The sequence below is a fragment of the Lissotriton vulgaris genome, chromosome 8, assembly GCF_964263255.1.
Source record: "Lissotriton vulgaris chromosome 8, aLisVul1.2, whole genome shotgun sequence".
In the NCBI taxonomy this organism is placed as follows: Eukaryota; Metazoa; Chordata; class Amphibia; order Caudata; family Salamandridae; genus Lissotriton; species Lissotriton vulgaris.
In genome coordinates this window covers 37,143,081-37,161,410 of record NC_141696.1, presented here as the reverse complement: position 1 = coordinate 37,161,410, position 18,330 = coordinate 37,143,081, and the positions used below count along the sequence as shown (strand labels likewise).

Below are 18,330 nucleotides of genomic sequence, written 5' to 3'. Positions count from 1 at the left end.
ATGTCAGTGATCCTCCTGGGATAAAGGTCCCTTAGTGCCTCTGGTCAACTAGTTTCAAGCCCTACCCCAAGGCTTATCATCAGGACCTAATGGGGTTACTACCTGTTACCACTCCTCCAGTTGTGAAATCTCTCAATAAGTGAAAGTAGAGATATCATCCAAATAAAGGTATACCGCACTTATTTGGTCTGTTCTTATATCTTCTACAAAGGTTGGACAAGAAAAGAGACATTAAAAGTATGAACTGCCCGTGAGAGGAAAGTGATAGATGTCTCACACTCTGAATAAGTGAGCACATTGTGAAGATCTTCAATGTAAGTGTTAAAGTAGACACACGACACATAAACACACATAGGACATACCCCCAAATAAAATAATACAACACACATTATATTACATACATGTTATATGCCCTAATCAGGCCTCATGAGTCCAAACGGGGAAGGATGCCTGTAGTCATACTCTGTTGGAATAAAGACAAAGAGTCACAATAGGAGTAGTTAGATGTAGAAAGCAAAACTATCGTAAAAGTCAGAGTTTCACAAAACCTGAATACCAGGTTTCGAAAAATGGTCATGGCAGGACTTACTTCACCACGGCTACTCCCTCCCTGTGGGGTTAACCGTTTGCCAGTGGCTCCAGAGATGCCAGAGGGGCGTGTTGTGTCCCGTAATATACGGTGATGATGTGCCGCCGTCAGCATCCTCGTGGAGGTGTGGACCGCATCCCATCTAACTGAAAAAAGCCCTCTTCCTGATTAACCGAGGCACGTCCGCAGTGTGTGGGTTTCGCGCCTGGGCTTTCATGGGAAAAATTATTTCTCTGTTGATCGTGTACGATAAAAGGGAAGTCTCAAAGTAAACAACCATTTGCGATGCAATTCATCTCGCCTTTGGAACCCTATATGTTTTTAGCTATACAGCACATTAGCCTGGGTGCTGAAACATCTACTGTTCTTTAACATGGAGGGAAAGTAAGCACAAAACTGTGTGACACGCCAGGTATGGGAACACATGGAGAGGAATATTGCCTTTCAGAGGGAAATGATATTTTTCAAAGCTCTATTTTTAATATAAAATCAGGGCCTTCGGTGGTCATATCACTGAAAATACAAGATTTGAAAAAAATATTATTGTTTACGAGTGCTCTTGGAAGACAATTTCTATGGACTGGAATCTAGAGAATGCTAAAGTGATTCTGGTATTTTACTGACCTCTGCTGGTTGTTTTCTATCAAGAAAGTTAAACAGAGGCTATTGAACAGACATAAAGTCCCTAAGCGGAAGCAGACAAGTACTATGGCTGATCTCCAGAGCCCACAAAGTACATACACATACAAGTATATAATAAGTATATACTAGAGTATATACAAGAGGTCTCGAATGCTCGACCTAAAAACGGAAATGCCAGTGTGCTCTTGATTGGGACTCTGCCATTTATAGAAAATTTGTTGCAATAGTGGAAAACAGCTGGGCCGTGGCGCATCCACTGTGGTGGGGTCTGCACCAGGGTTCACCTGGAGGAAAAATACAGAATAAAAAAAAAACACAGAATGAAATAATACAGAATAAAAAAAATAATAACAAAATAATAAAAATATATATCTTGATATGTTCTTGTTTGGTGTCAGTTGATACTTGGACCCACAGCGGGGTATTTAAGGATTATATTGGTAGACAAATGCGTGCTGATGTTGGTGCAGGCAAAAAGGGGCGAGCTATAAGGCTGTGAGGTTTAGCCTATCTCTATTGCCATCTGGCTTATGAAATTACTGTAAGGAAGATGTCAAAAAAGGAATTCTTGGAACATGATAGGTGGACAAAGGTGGGTGTAGGGGTAGTCATATCCATCGTTGTTCTATTTCAAACAACTTGGACCCTTGGTTTGCTTGTTCAATTACTGCATAACGTAAGTCGTTAACAGTGTGGTGGTGTTCAATGTAATGCATAGTAATCTTTCTTGTTGCTTGTTGGCATCAGAAGTTACTACAATGATCGCAGATTCTGGTCTTGATTTTGCGTCATCTCTATATAGTGTAAGAAACACAGGCAGGTAATTATATAGATCACCCTTTCCGAGTTACAGTTGTGGAATCGTCCCATGTCTCATGTTGTTTTATCGTTGAAAGTGATGCTTTTGCTTGTTTGTGTCAGATGACACAGACTACAGTTACCACATGGGTGGTGTCCGTTGAGAGGTGTAATAAAGCTCTGACCCGTGGGCCTGTGCTTAGGGGTATGTGGTCGGGTATGTTCCAGCATGTCCCATAGGCTTTAGCGTCTCCTGTGAGAGAACATTGGTTTTGGTACCGGAGTATCACTGTCATTCAGATTTCAGCCATGTTTGATGATCATTTTGTTCACTTCAGGTGTTGATACATATGGGGCGAACCTCTTTTTCTTTTTGTACCGGAAGCTCCAAAATAGTTTCCCTGTTGTGATTCTTGGCAATTGTGTGTGGGTATTTTCTTGCTTCTAACTTGGAAGCCAGATCTACAGCATGTGTGTTGTGATCACTTAGTTCAGAAAAATTACGTCTGAGTCTTAAAAAGTGTCCGAACTAAAGGTTTTCCCTAAGGTGTCTAGGGTGAAAACTGTCAAACCAGAGTAGACAGTTTTTTGCCGTAGGTTTGAAATGGGTTGTGGTTTTCAGGCCTCTATCATGTGGGAAAATGTTTAGGTCAAGGAAGACCAACTCTGTTCTGGAGATGCTCTGTGTAAATTTGAGGAAGTCATTCTGCCTATTCAGTCATTGCAAAAAATCATTAGCTGTGTTTTTATCACCATCCCATACTACTATGATGTAATCTATATATCTTTTCCAAAGTGTAAAGTATAATGTTAGTGATGGTATTGCTAAGGTCTTTTGTTTTTCAAGGTAGTATACATATAGTCCAGTCACACCTGGAGCAAAAGGGCTTCCCATGCTGGTTCCATGCTTCTGTATGTGTACAGGGTGTCTTGTAAATTAAAAATCTTCTCTGTCAAGGCTATCTTGCAACATTCCATCACAAGGTTGCATGATACCCTCAGTCTATTGTGAAAAGGACATCCTCCAGGGTGTCTAGTGTTTGTGTGTGTGGGAGGCTCGTGTAGAGGCTTTATATGTCCAGCCCAACCAACAGTTGTTTCTGGGGGTCAAAAGGTATGTCCTGCAATGTTCTTAATACATCTTTTAGTATCCTTTACGTATGTTTCGGTGCCTTGAATGAGAGGTCTAAGGAAAGACAAGGGTGGGTTGTGCCGATTCTTGTGTATTTTCAGAACTGTGTAGAAATATGGAGCTACTGGATGTTTGTTGGTCAGGAAATAATTTTTCTTCCTGGAGATCCAGTCATGTGATACAGCTTCTTCAATCATCCCACCAATTTGTATTCTTATTCTCTCTGTGGGGTCTCTGATGAGAGGTTCATAGTTTCGGGTGTTGTTTAGTAGGCGGAGGTGTTCCTTCTGGTATGCATCCCTTGTCTGCATAACTATGGCCTCTCCCTTGTCTGCCAATTTGATGACTAGATTGTCTTTATCTGAGAGTTGTCTGATTGCCTGCATTTCTTCTCTTAAGGGTGGCAGGGTTTCTTTCCCCTATATCTTTCAATACTGCTTTTTCAAAGGCAAGAATCTAAACTGGGATTGAAGCTGTCAGTGGGGTAAATGATGACTTGGCTTTAAGACCTGTGTCCCCCTGTTATTCTGCTGTCTCTGGTTTGTATGTGAAAAACGCGTTCAATTTCAGCTTTCCTATGAATTGATTTACCTCCCAACTTAATTTGAACTTGTCCAATTTCACTTTGGGTATAAAACCTAGGCCTTTTTTCTAGTACTCCTTTCTGGCAGTGGAGTCTCTGTTAAATTAACAACTAGGCTGGTCGATTGCTCTTGCCTGGTTGGTTGTTGTGTGAGATTGTCATGCTTCTGCTTGACACCCTGGAGGGGTCCTGATTTGTTGACCATTCGACTTGATTTCGCTTCCTAGTTCTCCCTCTCTGTCGGCCTGTCAGACCAAAAACCATAATATGGGTGTTATGATAAAGTCCTTAGGATCGGTTTATTGATTGGTATGCCCACCTCTAGATCGAATCAACGCCTGAATTGCCGTAATGGCACAGAGCATTGATAAGATCAAGCGAGGGGAAAAATGAACAGATCAGGGAAGGAAAGGAAGGGGACAGCAGGGAGGGAGATTTGAAAGACATAAACAGAGCACACGCATAAGACTATGTTTGCACTACTTAGAACCAACAAGACATATGAATCAACCGTAAAGGAGTTATACCTGTAAAGGAAAATTTAAACCTTGTAGATGTGTAGATGTATCTGGCAGCGTAGGGGTTGATGCGGTATAACTACAGTAACACAAAAGGCATGTAACCGTGATATAATAATTGTCAATACCATACAGTGTAATATATAATATCTTGTGTCACACATGTAGGAACCTACCTAAGTATCCCTCTACTAAGCATCACAGGGGAAGAGTGTAAACCATACACCTCCAGAACCCCTGTTAAATAGAAGAGGTACATACAATAGTTAACACCTATGTATATTACAGTACACGCTGCCACTTCTAGATGATAAATCCAGTTCAAAAGAAATCAAGCATAAGAAGACCCATGGAACTCTTGGCAATTCCTAGCACCCAAATAATGCCTCTTAGATGGGTATGGGGGCTGTATCCAATGTTACAGAAAAAACAACCTCAATAGTTTATGAGCGTCCAAAACGCTGCTAGTACCGAAAATGCCAACTGAGCCAAATCCTAATATCACCAAGTCACAAAACCAGAACGGTATAGAGACAAAATATCGACTCCAAAATATCGACTGGACATAATATCGAGTTTTTAATATAGACTGGACAAAATATCGACTGGACATAATATCGACTACAAAAATATCGTTTTTCAGGTAAGTGAAGTAATATCGACTGTATAAAATATAGATAGCAAAAATATCGATTTTTTAATAATATATAATATTTTATAGTGTATTTTTATGTAATAATATGTGTGAATAGTGTGTATTAATGTTATAAAATATTTTATTACATGAATTTTGTTTTTATAATAATTGCGTAATGTAATTCTGTAGCGGGTTGTGGGTTTATAGGGGAATAGGGTGGGAAGTAATTTAATAATAATTAATTAATTAATATATGTTTGTTAATATTTTTAATTAATAATTAATTGATAATTAATTAATATTAATTAGTTAATTAATTAATATAATTTTGAACATATTTTGTATTAGTAAATAATTGTTAATTAATTAATTGTAATTAGTTAATTACATTAATTAAAGTACATTTTTAATATATATAATTTTGTGTAATTTTTAAGTAATTAATTTTGAAAAAATAATAATTATTAAAATAATTACAGCTAATGTTCTAATATATTTACTTTATTGTTATTGTTAATTAATAATTAATTGCTAATTAAATAATATTGATAAATTTTGGGTAAAGGAGCATTTTTAGGGTTCAGGGTCAGTTTTCAGTTCATGGGTAAAGGGGTATTTTTAGGGTTCAGGGTCAGTTTTCAGTTCATGGGTAAAGGGTATTTTTAGGGTTCAGGGTCAGTTTTCAGTTCATGGGTAAAGGGGCATTTTTAGGGTTCAGGGTCAGTTTTCAGTTCATGGGTAAAGGGGTATTTTTAGGGTTCAGGGTCAGTTTTCAGTTCATGGGTAAAGGGGTATTTTTAGGGTTCAGGGTCAGTTTTCAGTTCATGGGTAAAGGGGTATTTTTAGGGTTCAGGGTCAGTTTTCAGTTCATGGGTAAAGGGGTATTTTTAGGGTTCAGGGTCAGTTTTCAGTTCATGGGTAAAGGGGTATTTTTAGGGTTCAGGGTCAGTTTTCAGTTCATGGGTAAAGGGGTATTTTTAGGGTTCAGGGTCAGTTTTCAGTTTTTGGGTAAAGGGGCATTTTTAGGGTTCAGGGTCAGTTTTCAGTTTTTGGGTAAAGGGGTATTTTTAGGGTTCAGGGTCAGTTTTGGGTTTTTGGGTAAAGGGGTATTTTTAGGGTTCAGGGTCAGTTTTGGGTTTTTGGGTAAAGGGGTATTTTTAGGGTTCAGGGTCAGTTTTGGGTTTTTGGGTAAAGGGGTATTTTTAGGGTTCAGGGTCAACAAATAAGATTTTAAAAAATTATTTTTATTATTTTCATTTATTATTTAATTATTATAATTTAATTTAAGTCGTTTTAAGTATATTTTAGTAATTAAAATTTAATATTAATTTAATTTAACACTGTTTTTAATAAAGTCGATATTTTTTACATCTATATTTTTGTTAACGATATTTTGTACTCGATATTTTTGTACTTACCTGTTTGTAGATACAAACTCGATATTTTGACTGTCGATATTTTGTCCACGATATTTTGGCAACTCGATATTTTGTCCGTCGATATTATTTCAGTGATCCAACCAGAACCATGGTAACAGCTGTTACTGCGGATCCCAAAGTCCTCAGACACCCTGAAAACAGTGTTCCCGCTGCGAAGCGCTGCGGTGCAAAGCACCCTTACCGCACCAGGCGATCCGAATCCTCAATTACCGAAAAACAAGTTTCTCTGAAAGGAATTTCCGACACCGATCCCCAGCCGCCGTCCTCCTTAAACGTTTTCTCGTGAGAATGCGGCCCGCCACGAAGGATCACGGGAATTGTAGTTCCGGCCCAGGGCATGCCGGGAAACGTAGTTTGTTTACATTGTGATCGTGACAGTACATCCCTCCCTCAACAGAGGGGATCATGGACAAAGCTTAGTGGGGCATCTCCGATGGAAGGCAGACACCAAAACCGGGGCATGAATCCCCAGAGCAGGCTCCCATGAGTTTTCCTCGGGCCCATACCCCTTCCATGACAACAGATACCGCAACTTACTCCTCCGATACTTGGAATCCAATATTCGTCTGACCTCATACTCCAACTCTCCCTGTACCATCAAGGGAGGAGGACGATGTTGGCCCTTGGATAATGAAGGTTTCAACAATGAGACATGAAACACCGGATGGATGCGTAGATGAGAAGGGAGCTTCAGCTTCACCGCCACCTTGTTCATGCGTTTGAACACAGTATACGGTCCAATGTACCTAGGGTTGAAAACACTGTGTTTTCTGAAATGCAGATTCCTTGTGGACAACCACACCTCATCACCTTTGCAGTACAAGAGATCTTGTCTTCGGTGTTTATCAGCAGCAGCCTTGTACTTGAGTTTCGCGGCCTGCAGCTGGTCCTGCGCTTTGGTCAGCGTCTCTTTGATATGAGCCACTCTGTGAGCCACCTCCTGAAGGAGCGAGTCTGTTTTCGGGTGCACAAAGGGAAGAAACCGGGGGTGTCTGCCATACAAACAATAGAAAGGAGTGTTCTTGGTGGAACTGTGCGTGGCGTTATTATAAGCCACTTCCGCCAACCACAAATAGTCCACCCAGTTCTCCTTACCATTATCCACGTAGCATCTCAAATATTGCTTAAGAGTCTGATTTAACCGTTCAGTCTGGCCATCGGTTTGCGGGTGGAAACTTGTGGAAAGTGCCGAGTCTATATGCAGCGAAGAACACCATTTATTCCAGAACTGGGTTGTAAACTGTGAGCCTCGGTCGGAGACAATAATACTCGGCAATCCATGTAACCTAACCACATTGACCATGAGCAGTACAGCCAACTGACCCGCCGAAGGCACCTGTTTACAGGCCACAAAATGCCCCATCTTAGACAGGTAATCAACCACCACCAATATCGCCGTACATCCCTGGTCAGCGGGAAGACCCACGATGAAATCCACTGATATCCAATCCCAAGGGATCGATGGAGTAGGGAGAGGCTGCAACAACCCCTGTGGACGAGAGTGGTCGGACTTCATCCTCGCACATTGAGCACAGGCGGACACCCATCGCCCAATATCAGGTCTCACAGAAGGCCACCAGAACTGCCGCAGTACACGCTCCAGGGTCTTGGCAAATCCAAGGTGACCCGCACATGGTGACTCATGGCACCAGACGTAAACCCGCTTCCTCAAGGCCAACGTAGGCCCCAGTAACCTGTTACGAAACATCGGTAGGCCCCCATGCAACCTCCATTCCTGCTGACAACCAAGCCAGGTCTTCCAAATGAAGGAGTCCACCCCCTTCTTGACATCCCTCAGGAATGTATCAGGCTGCATAGCACACACCACTCTGTCCGGATCAACAATGCTAGCCTCGGCCCTCTCCTCATATGGAGTAACCGTCGACTGGCGTGTGAGTGCATCCGCCTTCCGATTGTCTGTACCTGGGCGGAACGTAATGACGAAATTGAAACCAGAGAAAAACATCATCCACCTGAGCTGTCTAGGCGTGAGATGACGCGCGGCAGACATGAACTGTAAATTTCTGTGGTCGGAATAGCCCGTGACCACGTGACGGGCTCCCATTCGGAAATGCCGCCATTCCTGAAAAGAGTCCCGAATGGCCAATAGCTCTTTTTCTGCGATGTGGTAGTTCTTTTCGGCCGGATTCAGCTTACGTAACATGTATGCCACCGGGTGTAACTGACCCGTATCCGCATGGTGCTGAGATAGGATAGCCCCGATTGCCAAATCCGAGGCATCCGCCTCCACAACAAAGGGTTTGCCGGGATCCGGTGGGCCAACACTGAAGCCGACACAAAAGCATCTTTGAGAGCCGTGAAAGCAGCTTGAGCGTCCTCAGACCATACAAACACTCTCGCTTTCCTCAATAGCTGAGTGATAGGCGCCACCAACTGAGAGAACTGATTGATGAAACGCCTGTAAAAATTGGCAAAGCCGATGAAACATTGTACATCACGGACATTACATGGAACAGGCCAGTTTTTGACAGCCGCTATCTTCCGTTCTGCCATCTCTTAGCCTTCAGGACTCAGCATTACCCCCAGAAATTCTACAGTACGAACATGAAAGTCACATTTACTGAGTTTGCAGTATAGATTGTTAGCCTGCAAAATGGTAAGCATGTTTGCCACATGCTGACTGTGCAGATCCTCCGACTCTGAGTAAACCAGGATATCGTCTATGTAGACGATCACATACCGGTCCAAGATGTCGCGAAACACATCATTTAAAAGAATTGAAAGGCCGCAGGGGCGTTACCGAGACCGAAGGGCATCACTCTGTACTCGAAGAGTCCGTATCTAGTCTTGAATGCGGTCTTCCATTCATCCCCGCTACGCATGCGGACCAGATGATATGCCCCCTTCAAATCAAGTTTTGTGAACATAGTAGCCTTTTTCACCTGCTCTAACAAAACACTGATCAAGGCTAGAGGATACCTGTTCTTTACAGTAATGGCATTTAGCGCCCTAAAGTCTACACATGCGCGCAGCTCGCCATTCGCTTTTGGTATGAAGAAAAGAGGCGAGGCGGCTGGGGATTTAGATGGAAGTATAAAACCCAGGCCCAACAGTTTGTCCAAATACTCGCGAAGGTGTAGGTTCTCTGGCTCCGTTAGAGCATAAATCCGCCCACACGGTATCGCAGTTCCCGGGACCAGATCGATCTGGCAGTCGTACTGCCTATGAGGAGGAAGCTCCTCAGCCTGTACCTCGTTAAACACCTTGCCAAAGGACTGATACACTGCAGGGAGCTGAACACATTTTTCTGCCGCCGTGGCAATACACGACCCACCAGACAAGGCTTGAGCAGGTAGAAGAACCCCCTGATGGCATTGTTTCCTGCAAAACTCGGATCCCATGTGAACCGATCTGGTGCCCCAATTTATACTAGGGTTGTGTTTCTCCAACCAGGGTAAACCAAAGATTACACCATATTGAGGAGCCCTGATAACGCTGAATGTAAGAAACTCTGAGTGTGTGTCCCCTAGCAACACCTCAATTTCTTCAGTGTCATAGCCTATAGGACCCATACTGAGCCTCCTCCCATCCACAGCTTACACTTCTTCAGGCCTCTCCTTCTGCACTAGAGTAAGACCCATACGTTGGGCTTCCTGCATGTCAATAAACATACCCGTTGCCCCTGATTCAATCATTGCTGATGTGACCACCGATTCGCCGGCAAGCATTAGCACTATGGAGACAAACAAATGATTTGTTACCCTGTTCAGTCCACCGTATTGAGAAGGGACATACATAGGACTCCAATAAACCCCTTCCTGTTTCCCAGAGTCAATCAGTTTTCCGCCACCTTTTCTGTATCTGCGGAAGCCACTCGATTACCCCGAAAACGGTTTGTTTTCGGCTTTACTGGGCATTCTCACACATAGTGGCCTTTTTTTCCACAATATAAACAAAGCCTTTGTTTGCGCCGTGATTCTCTCTCGGCAGGTATTAAAGCCGTTCTCACAGCCCCTATCTCCATAGGTTCAGAAGAGGAGGCCTGATGCCCTTCCTTAGTGACATGCGTCTCCACCACTGGTTTCCTACGATTCTCACATTTTCTTTCGGCCAGTCGATGATCTAACCGCAGGGCCAAATTAATCAAATCCTCACATGACACTGGTTGAGGATCAATCTGTGCAATAACATCTTTAAGTTCATCATTCAACCCTTGATGGAACAAAGAAGCCTGTTTATTTTCTGACCGGGTGGTTTCTGCCACTAAACGCCTGAAGGCATTCAGATATACAACCAAGTCTTTCTTGCCCTTCCGTAATTCTAACAATTCTCTATCGGCTGTATATGAGTCCGCCCTTCTATCAAACACTCTTAAGGAATTCCGTTTTAAAGGCTTCCCAATCATGCAATAACAGATCGTTACGATTAACCAAAAGGACCGCCCATTGTGCGGCGTTGCCTGCTAAATATTAAACCAAAAAGGCCACCTTGGCCTGATTTGTAGGGAACGATTTAGGTTTACAGGAATAATGTAAAGCTACCTGAGTGAGGAACACCTGAACCTTGTCTGAATCCCCATGAAAACGCTCAGGTGACGATAATGGAATAGACACAGGCTTCTCCACTATCACCGGGGGTGGTGGAGGGGCGGCCCCTACATCAAAAGGATTGCGCTGTATGCCATCCAAATGGGACCTTAGGTCAGCTGTCTCTAATCTAGACGCGGCTACTTCCAACTGCAGGTTAGCCAGAACCTCTATCACATCTTCCAATGTGGCCATACTAGCACAACCCGACCGGGAGGACTATGATATGTTGGTCGGGAATTCTGTTATGATAAAGTCCTCAGGATCGGTTTGTTGATTGGTATGCCCACCTCTAGATCGAATCAACGCCTGAATTGCCGTAATGGCACAGAGCATTGATAAGATCAAGCGAGGGGAAAAATGAACAGACCAGGGAAGGAAAGGAAGGGGACAGCAGGAAGGGAGATCTGAAAAACAAAAACAGAGCACACGCATAAGACTATGTTTGCACTACTTAGAACCAACAAGACATATGAATCAACCATAAAAGAGTTATACCTGTAAAGGAAAATTTAAACCTTGTAGATGTGTAGAGGTATCTGGCAGCGTAGGGGTTGATGCGGTGTAACTACAGTAACACAAAAGGCATGTAACCGTGATATAATAATTGTCAATCCCATACAGTGTAATATATAATATCCTGTGTCACACATGTAGGAACCTACCTAAGTATCCCTCTACTAAGCATCACAGGGGAAGAGTGTAAACCATACACCTCCAGAACCCCTGTTAAATAGAAGAGGTACATACAACAGTTAACACCTATGTATATTACAGCACACGCTGCCACTTCTAGATGATGAATCCAGTTCAAAAGAAATCAAGCATAAGAAGACCCCTGGAACTCTTGGCAATTCCTAGCACCCAAATAATGCCTCTTAGATGGGTATGGGGGCTGTATCCAATGTTACAGAAAGAACAACCTCAATAGTTTATGAGCGTCTAAAACGCTGCTAGTACATAGCAGTGTATACACCGTTTGCCGAAAATGCCAACCGAGCCAAATCCTAATATCACCAAGTCACAAAACAAGTACCACGGTAACAGCCATTACCGCGGATCCCAAAGTCCTCAGACACCCTGAAAACAGCGTTCCCGCTGCGAAGCGCTGTGGTGCAAACCACCCTTACCGCACCAGGCGATCCGAATCCTCAATTACCGAAAAAAGAAATTCTCTGAAAGGAATTCCCGACACCGATCCCCAGCCGCCGTCCTCCTTAAACGTTTTCTCGTGAGAATGCGGCCCGCCGCGAAGGATCACGGGAATTGTAGTTCCGGCCCAGGGCATGCCGGGAAACGTAGTTTGTTTACGTCGCGATCTTGACAATGGGTCTTAGACTGATTTATTGTGAGATCAAGATCCACCATAAAAAGGAAAATTCAGACCAACGTCATCTGCATAGAGTAGAGCAGGCATTTGATGGGTACTAGCACAGAATACATTAATGCCAACGTTGAGCAGATATTTTTCTAACCTGTTAATGTATGGTGTAACCAAAAAGGGGGTAAGACACATCACTATGTTACTCCCCTTGAGATTGAAAAGGTTTAGTTGCCTCACAATTTGTGCCATATCTGACGCTGGTTTTAACCCCATTATGCATGCAATAGTATGAGGAAATTTGCAATTTTGGCCTCGACCCCCAAGTTCAAATGCCAAGATTTGGTGCGTGAATGCTGCATAGACATTCCCCCCTTTAACTACTAAGGGGATGATTACGATCTCGGTCGGAAAAGCTCCGACTTAGGTCGGAGGCCTTCCGACCTAGATCGTCGGTTTCACTTCCAACCGCCTAATTACGTTTTAGACTGTCGGAAGTGAAACCGGCTGGTCATTCTGCCTAGGTTCTGACAGGGTCAAAGAGCCCATCAGCCAGTCGGAGCCCAGCCCGTAATACATACGGACGGTCTATGTTATTCCTGCGAGTGCCCTGTTTTTAACCCTAGCCCCAGGACATGTCAATAAACGTACATTACGTACTTGGTAGCTAGTTTTACTCTTTCACAATCACTTTTTTCTTGCGCTGCATCTCTCACCTGACTGGTTTTGTCATTCATTATTGTGGTATTTAACATACCTTTGATAAGAAACAAAACATTCCTGAGCTCCTCCATCTCAGTGAGGGGGTTGTAGCCCATGCCGGGATTAGACACCCTGGTACGAAAAGAATCCCAATGATGAAGCATGCCACCTTTGGTGGGTGAAGGATTTCGTCTTATAAAAGGAATATTCCAGGGGTTGGTCAGATACCTACTCGGATAACCTCTCTCGCTCTCATTGAACTCTTCAGACCTGAGGGTTCTTTTTTCTGTGATTCTTGCTGAAAGATGTCACTTTCTCACCTCTCTACACGTCCCAGTGGAGAAGTGGTTTATTAGTGAGGTATGTCTGCTAAGGCAATAAGTGCCTACGTTTTGCTCTACTAGTGTACATACTTGTGATTTGCTAAGACACCGCTGAGACACCCAAGGGTATTTGCGTGCTTAATACGTTGCATAAATAAATAAATAAGAGCCATTACCTACCTTATGAAGAAGGCCAGATGAGTGAGGAGAGCCACTTTGGCCACCAGGATGAGTCTTATGTTTTAAAGTTATCCTCGTGGCCACATGTTGTGGTCATACCCAGAGAGCCACCCTCCGAGCAGGCTCCCTTATACCCTTGAAAAGCAAAGATATTTATACTTGCATTTCCAAAATAGTAAAGACCTAAATTGTGTATGGCAAGTGATTCACAATATCTCTTTTTGCAGGCCCTTAGACCGTCCTTGTGCCTCTTACTATATAGATAAGAGGACTGAAATGAGCTATTCCTCTGTTTATCAAGCACTGGCAAAGGAGGAACCTCTGACTTTCTTCTCCTGTTCTCTTGTCGCCACAGGAGCCTGGATCCTGACTGGTGGCACACACACCGGGGTGACCAAACACGTTGGCGAAGCCGTCAGAGACGTCAGCATGAGCAGCAGCCAGGTGGACAGCGAGATCATAGCCATCGGGATCACAAGTTGGGGACTGCTACACAACCGGGACAGCCTGATCAGCACAATGGTAAATGAGGAGACTGCATGTGATGCAACAATGGGGCTGGGAAGGCATCCGAAACTGAGCTTCGTAGCTCGCATGAGCCATCACTGTAGAGGAAGGACTACATTAAGAGTTTATTGTGGAAGAAATGTTCTGGGCCTGCCTCAAATCTGAGGATGTTATACCACTGTTTAAGAAACACACAGCAAGCCCCTTTACTCTATCCACCCATTATTTGGGGTCCTAACACCTATCTTTCAATAGAACTCTTTAGCCCATGACCATCTCAAGATTCTGCAGCCTGGAGTTAGTCACTTCCTCTTTACTGACATCCTTTCATGTATGAGTACAACAGTATCACCTTTCTGCATGTCATCCACCTCTCCTCTATCCTCACCCCTCTTGTCCTCTCTACAGCATCCATCACCAACGAGCACTCCACTGTGTTTCCATCTCTCAACTCACCACGTATCACTCGCACCGAGTTATACTGATAATGGTTCTATGATTCCCAATGTTTGTCTCTGTTTCCTGGTGCTCTACACACTCCCCACCAACACCCCCACCTGGAGGTATCTCTAGAGTACAGTCCTTGGCCATTGACTTTTACCATTTCCAGCTCCTCTCATAACAACATGATCTTCTCCTTTGTTATTTGTTCCATTTTTCTATGGATTATGTCCTAAATATTTTCCTAAGCAACTTTTTCACTATCTGCCCTTCAGAACCCTACGTCAGCTGATGCATTGCTGGCTGTGGCGCCTAAGACAAGGAGTAAAAACATAGGGAAGATCCTTCTTTCCTGTGCTAGCTGCTGCCAGCTGGAATGCCCTCCCCCGGCACCTGAGGGCTATTAAGGAGGCGGGCTCTTTTAAACGTAGCCTGAAAACCTGGCTTTTAAATGAAGCCTTTTAATTTGAGTCCCCTCATATATACATTTAGAATCAGTGGTCTGCTAACCTGCAGTGTAGGGACACTCCATGGAGTATCTGTACATTCTGATGATGCATGTATATTATCATTCCATTCTTTTAATACACCACTCATCTTCAAATAAGATCTTAGAATGACTTACATTGACCAGGAGTAACTGGCCCTCTACTCTTCTTAAACCACATCCATTTACCTGGCCACACCGCCTTCTTAACTCCCATGATTTCCCCATCCCTGAAGACTTGGCTGTGGGGTATCAACAGGAGTGTAAGACTGGGGTCCTCTATCACCCCCCACTTTTGGATGGAGGTGACTAAGCATTAAGAAAAAGGCATTGTTGCCCTTCCCGTTTGCAATCAGTGAAGGTTTTGAATTACAAGGTGTATTACTGAACTCAACAGTCCGTCCGACAGGGCTTCAACCCCGACTCACACTCACTATCTGTACCAAGTCCAGTGGTGCACACAAGGCACTGTGCAATCTTCTCTGCATGATCTGTAGCCCTTTACATGGCACCTCCCCAAGTTCTGTTCCCAAAGGCTTTCATGGCCTTACCAGGCCTTACCTTACAACTACTTCTGTCCTTTGATAAGGACACAGAGTTAATAGATCAGCGCTTTGCAAAGGGTATGCCAGCAATATCTGCGTGGATGACAGAATATTTTCTCCAGCGGAACAAAGCCAAGACCGAAATCCTGTTGTTTGGTGCGGCTCAAGCATCGTGATCCCCCAAATGGTGGCCTGCTGAGTTAGACTCCACCCCTTCTCCTGTGGCGAAAAATCTAGGGGTCCATTTGGATGTTACGCTTTCAATGAGGGATCAAATCAAGACTACTACAGGGACTTGCTACCATACTCTGAGGCTATTGCGTAGAGTGTTCCAGTGGCTGCCTCTGTCTGTTCATAGAACTTTAACTCAGACTTTGATCACTGGGCGCCTGGACTACTGTAATACTCTACTTGCATCTGCTAATAAATCCCTTCTGAGCAGGTTACAGATTGCAGAGAATGTTGCCGCACGCTTAACTCTCTAAAAGCTGCCTTGCACCTCCCCGGGGCCGATGTTAAAATTACTCCAATGGCTCCCTATCAGCCAGAAAATTAAATGAACTAAATCTGCTATCTCACCCATAAAGCGTTTTATGGTAAGAGCCCTAGCTATCTGGTGGACAAAGTTCAAAGCTACTGCCCGAACCGTGTCCTTAGATCTGAACGTAAAGGGTTGCTAGTGGTCCCCCGTTTCAGGAAAATACGAACAGGCGGCAAAACAGTTGCCTACCTTGCCTCGAAATACTGGAACACCTTGCTAGAGGATTTGCACAAATGCCCCAGTTTTCAGTGTTTTAGGAAACTCCTGAAGATGTTTTTATTCCGGGTCTGATCTCTGCATCTCCGGTACCCCCTCTACCATAGTGCGGAGATACCCCTATGGGGGTGATTCCAGCGCTTTACAAATCCCTTACATACATACATACATAAATACATACATACTTTCATACATGCTCTTCGGCAATCCGTCTGCCACAGGCTTCTGTTCCCACTAAAACACCCTTCATCCCATCTAGGAACCCTTCAGCAGAATGCCCCCACCGTGAATCACCCACTCAGCACCTCAATGCCTGGCTCCTCCCTGTCCTCAAAGCTCACTGAATGGGGGTTGAGGATCTGGGCAGAAACCCACTCCCCATTTATTGACTCCTTCCACTAAATCTCAGCGTGGCTTGATTCACCTTTCACGCTAGTGTTAGTATGTGATCCATGAACCATTGTTTCATTGTGCTCTGTGGTCACAATCAGCGTCTCACTTCTCGCATACTCCTAATGGTCACCTTGACTTGCATTTGTTGCCACATCAAGCACAAGTAGCCCCTTCAGAGGTGATGGGGAGCAGCACAGAGTACATTGACAAGCCTGATTCAGGGCAGGAAACTTCCAATTTACAAGAGCCAAAAGTGGCTTAAATTTAACTTTTTCCCGCCTGGAAATGTTCCTTCTGCATTACAAGTCAATAGTGAAAATAAATCCCCATTCATTTTTTAAAGTCTCCCTACTTCTTTCTAAATGTTGGCATGTATGACATCCTTTGCTATTTTTTTGTTCATTCTTCAGGGGGAATCACCTGCTCAGTACCTGCTGGATGAGGAGAACCAAGGGAAGCTGTGCTGTCTGAACAATAACCACTCCCACTTCATCCTGGTGGATGACGGGACACACGGGAGACCTGGGGCGGCAAACACACTCAGAGCTGAGCTGGAAAAGTTTATTTCAGAGCAAACTATGGAGAAAGGAGGTAGGAAGGCCTCAAGCAACAGGGCAGTCGCCTGGAAAAAAAGGCAGTCCTTCTTTTATATCGTCCATAGGTCCAAGAGTGTGCTATATAGGTGTTGTAATGGTCCAGCATTTATTCCTGATTCCGGCCTTTAAAGTGGTGGAAGTTCCTTTCTTCCCCTGCCAATGGTTCAAGACGTCTGGGGTGACAAAAGGCTAGTATCAGGTTCCTTTGTGTATATGCTGGAGGCAGCCCTTTAAAGGGTAAGTGAAGCAGGGAACAGGTCTGCTCCCTGCAGATCCTGCCAACGCCTAGCCCCCTTTTGTCTCACTGATTGAGAAAAATACACAAAGCCCAAGTGCTAAGCCATATACAGGCACCAAATGGTTAGTACAAGAAAATGCCAACCTTCTAAATGTGACATTTTCAGAATTGTGACTTAAAATCTGTCTTTACCATCAAAGAGGATTTTAAATATAACTCATTTGAGTCCAAACATGATGTTCCTATCTGTTTCCAATCAAACATTAGCGCTTATTAAATGTAATAAGGTAACCCAATTTTATCCAATAGTAGTGACAGGCCTGGCAGAAGGTTTATTTTGTCAGATCGAATGGCAGTTCAAAAATGCACTGCAGGCCACAGTGGCAGACCTCTTTTAAAGGGCTACTTAAGTGGGTGGCACAATGAGTGCTGCAGGCCTGCTAGCAGCATTTAGTCTACAGGCCCTGGGTACATGAGATACCACATATTAGGGGGCTTTTAAGTAAATTACCTCTGCCAATCAGGTGTAAGCCAATTTTACTATGCTTTAGGGAGAGAGCACAAACAGGTCAACACTGGTTAGCAGTGGTAAAGAGCACAGAGACCAAATGACCACAAAAATGAATTCTAAAACAAGAGGGGTGAAGGCAAAAGATTTTGGGCAAGGCCACACCAAGGTCATCAGGTCTAACACCCTTAAAATACTGCGAGTGTCCGACCCACTCCAGTCTTGTACCTCAGTGTTTTGAACACTGAATGGGAAATTCCATACTCTCTTTGGAGAAACACACAGAAATCTCGAGAATGCACCTAGGAAAGCCATGAGGTTACTCTGCTGTAATTGCACCCAGTGATGAATGATCTTCTAGAAGTTCTGAGCAAGAGCCAGCCAAACCCTCACCCCACCTGATTTCTGCTGCACATCAGGTCTAGGCCATCACTTACTTGAATACTG

At 43.8% G+C, this 18,330-nt stretch overlaps 1 protein-coding gene across 1 annotated transcript in view; it reads left to right on the top strand.

Annotated features, from left to right (window-relative positions):
* The window catches only part of LOC147693337 (transient receptor potential cation channel subfamily M member 2-like), a 118,210-nt gene that overhangs the window by 25,264 nt on the left and 74,616 nt on the right, over positions 1-18,330 (top strand). Inside the window, exons 5-6 of the mRNA XM_086935939.1 lie at positions 13,767-13,933; positions 16,952-17,155. Coding sequence (XP_086792065.1) covers positions 13,767-13,933; positions 16,952-17,155 — 371 coding nt within the window. The remainder of the gene's footprint in view (positions 1-13,766; positions 13,934-16,951; positions 17,156-18,330) is intronic.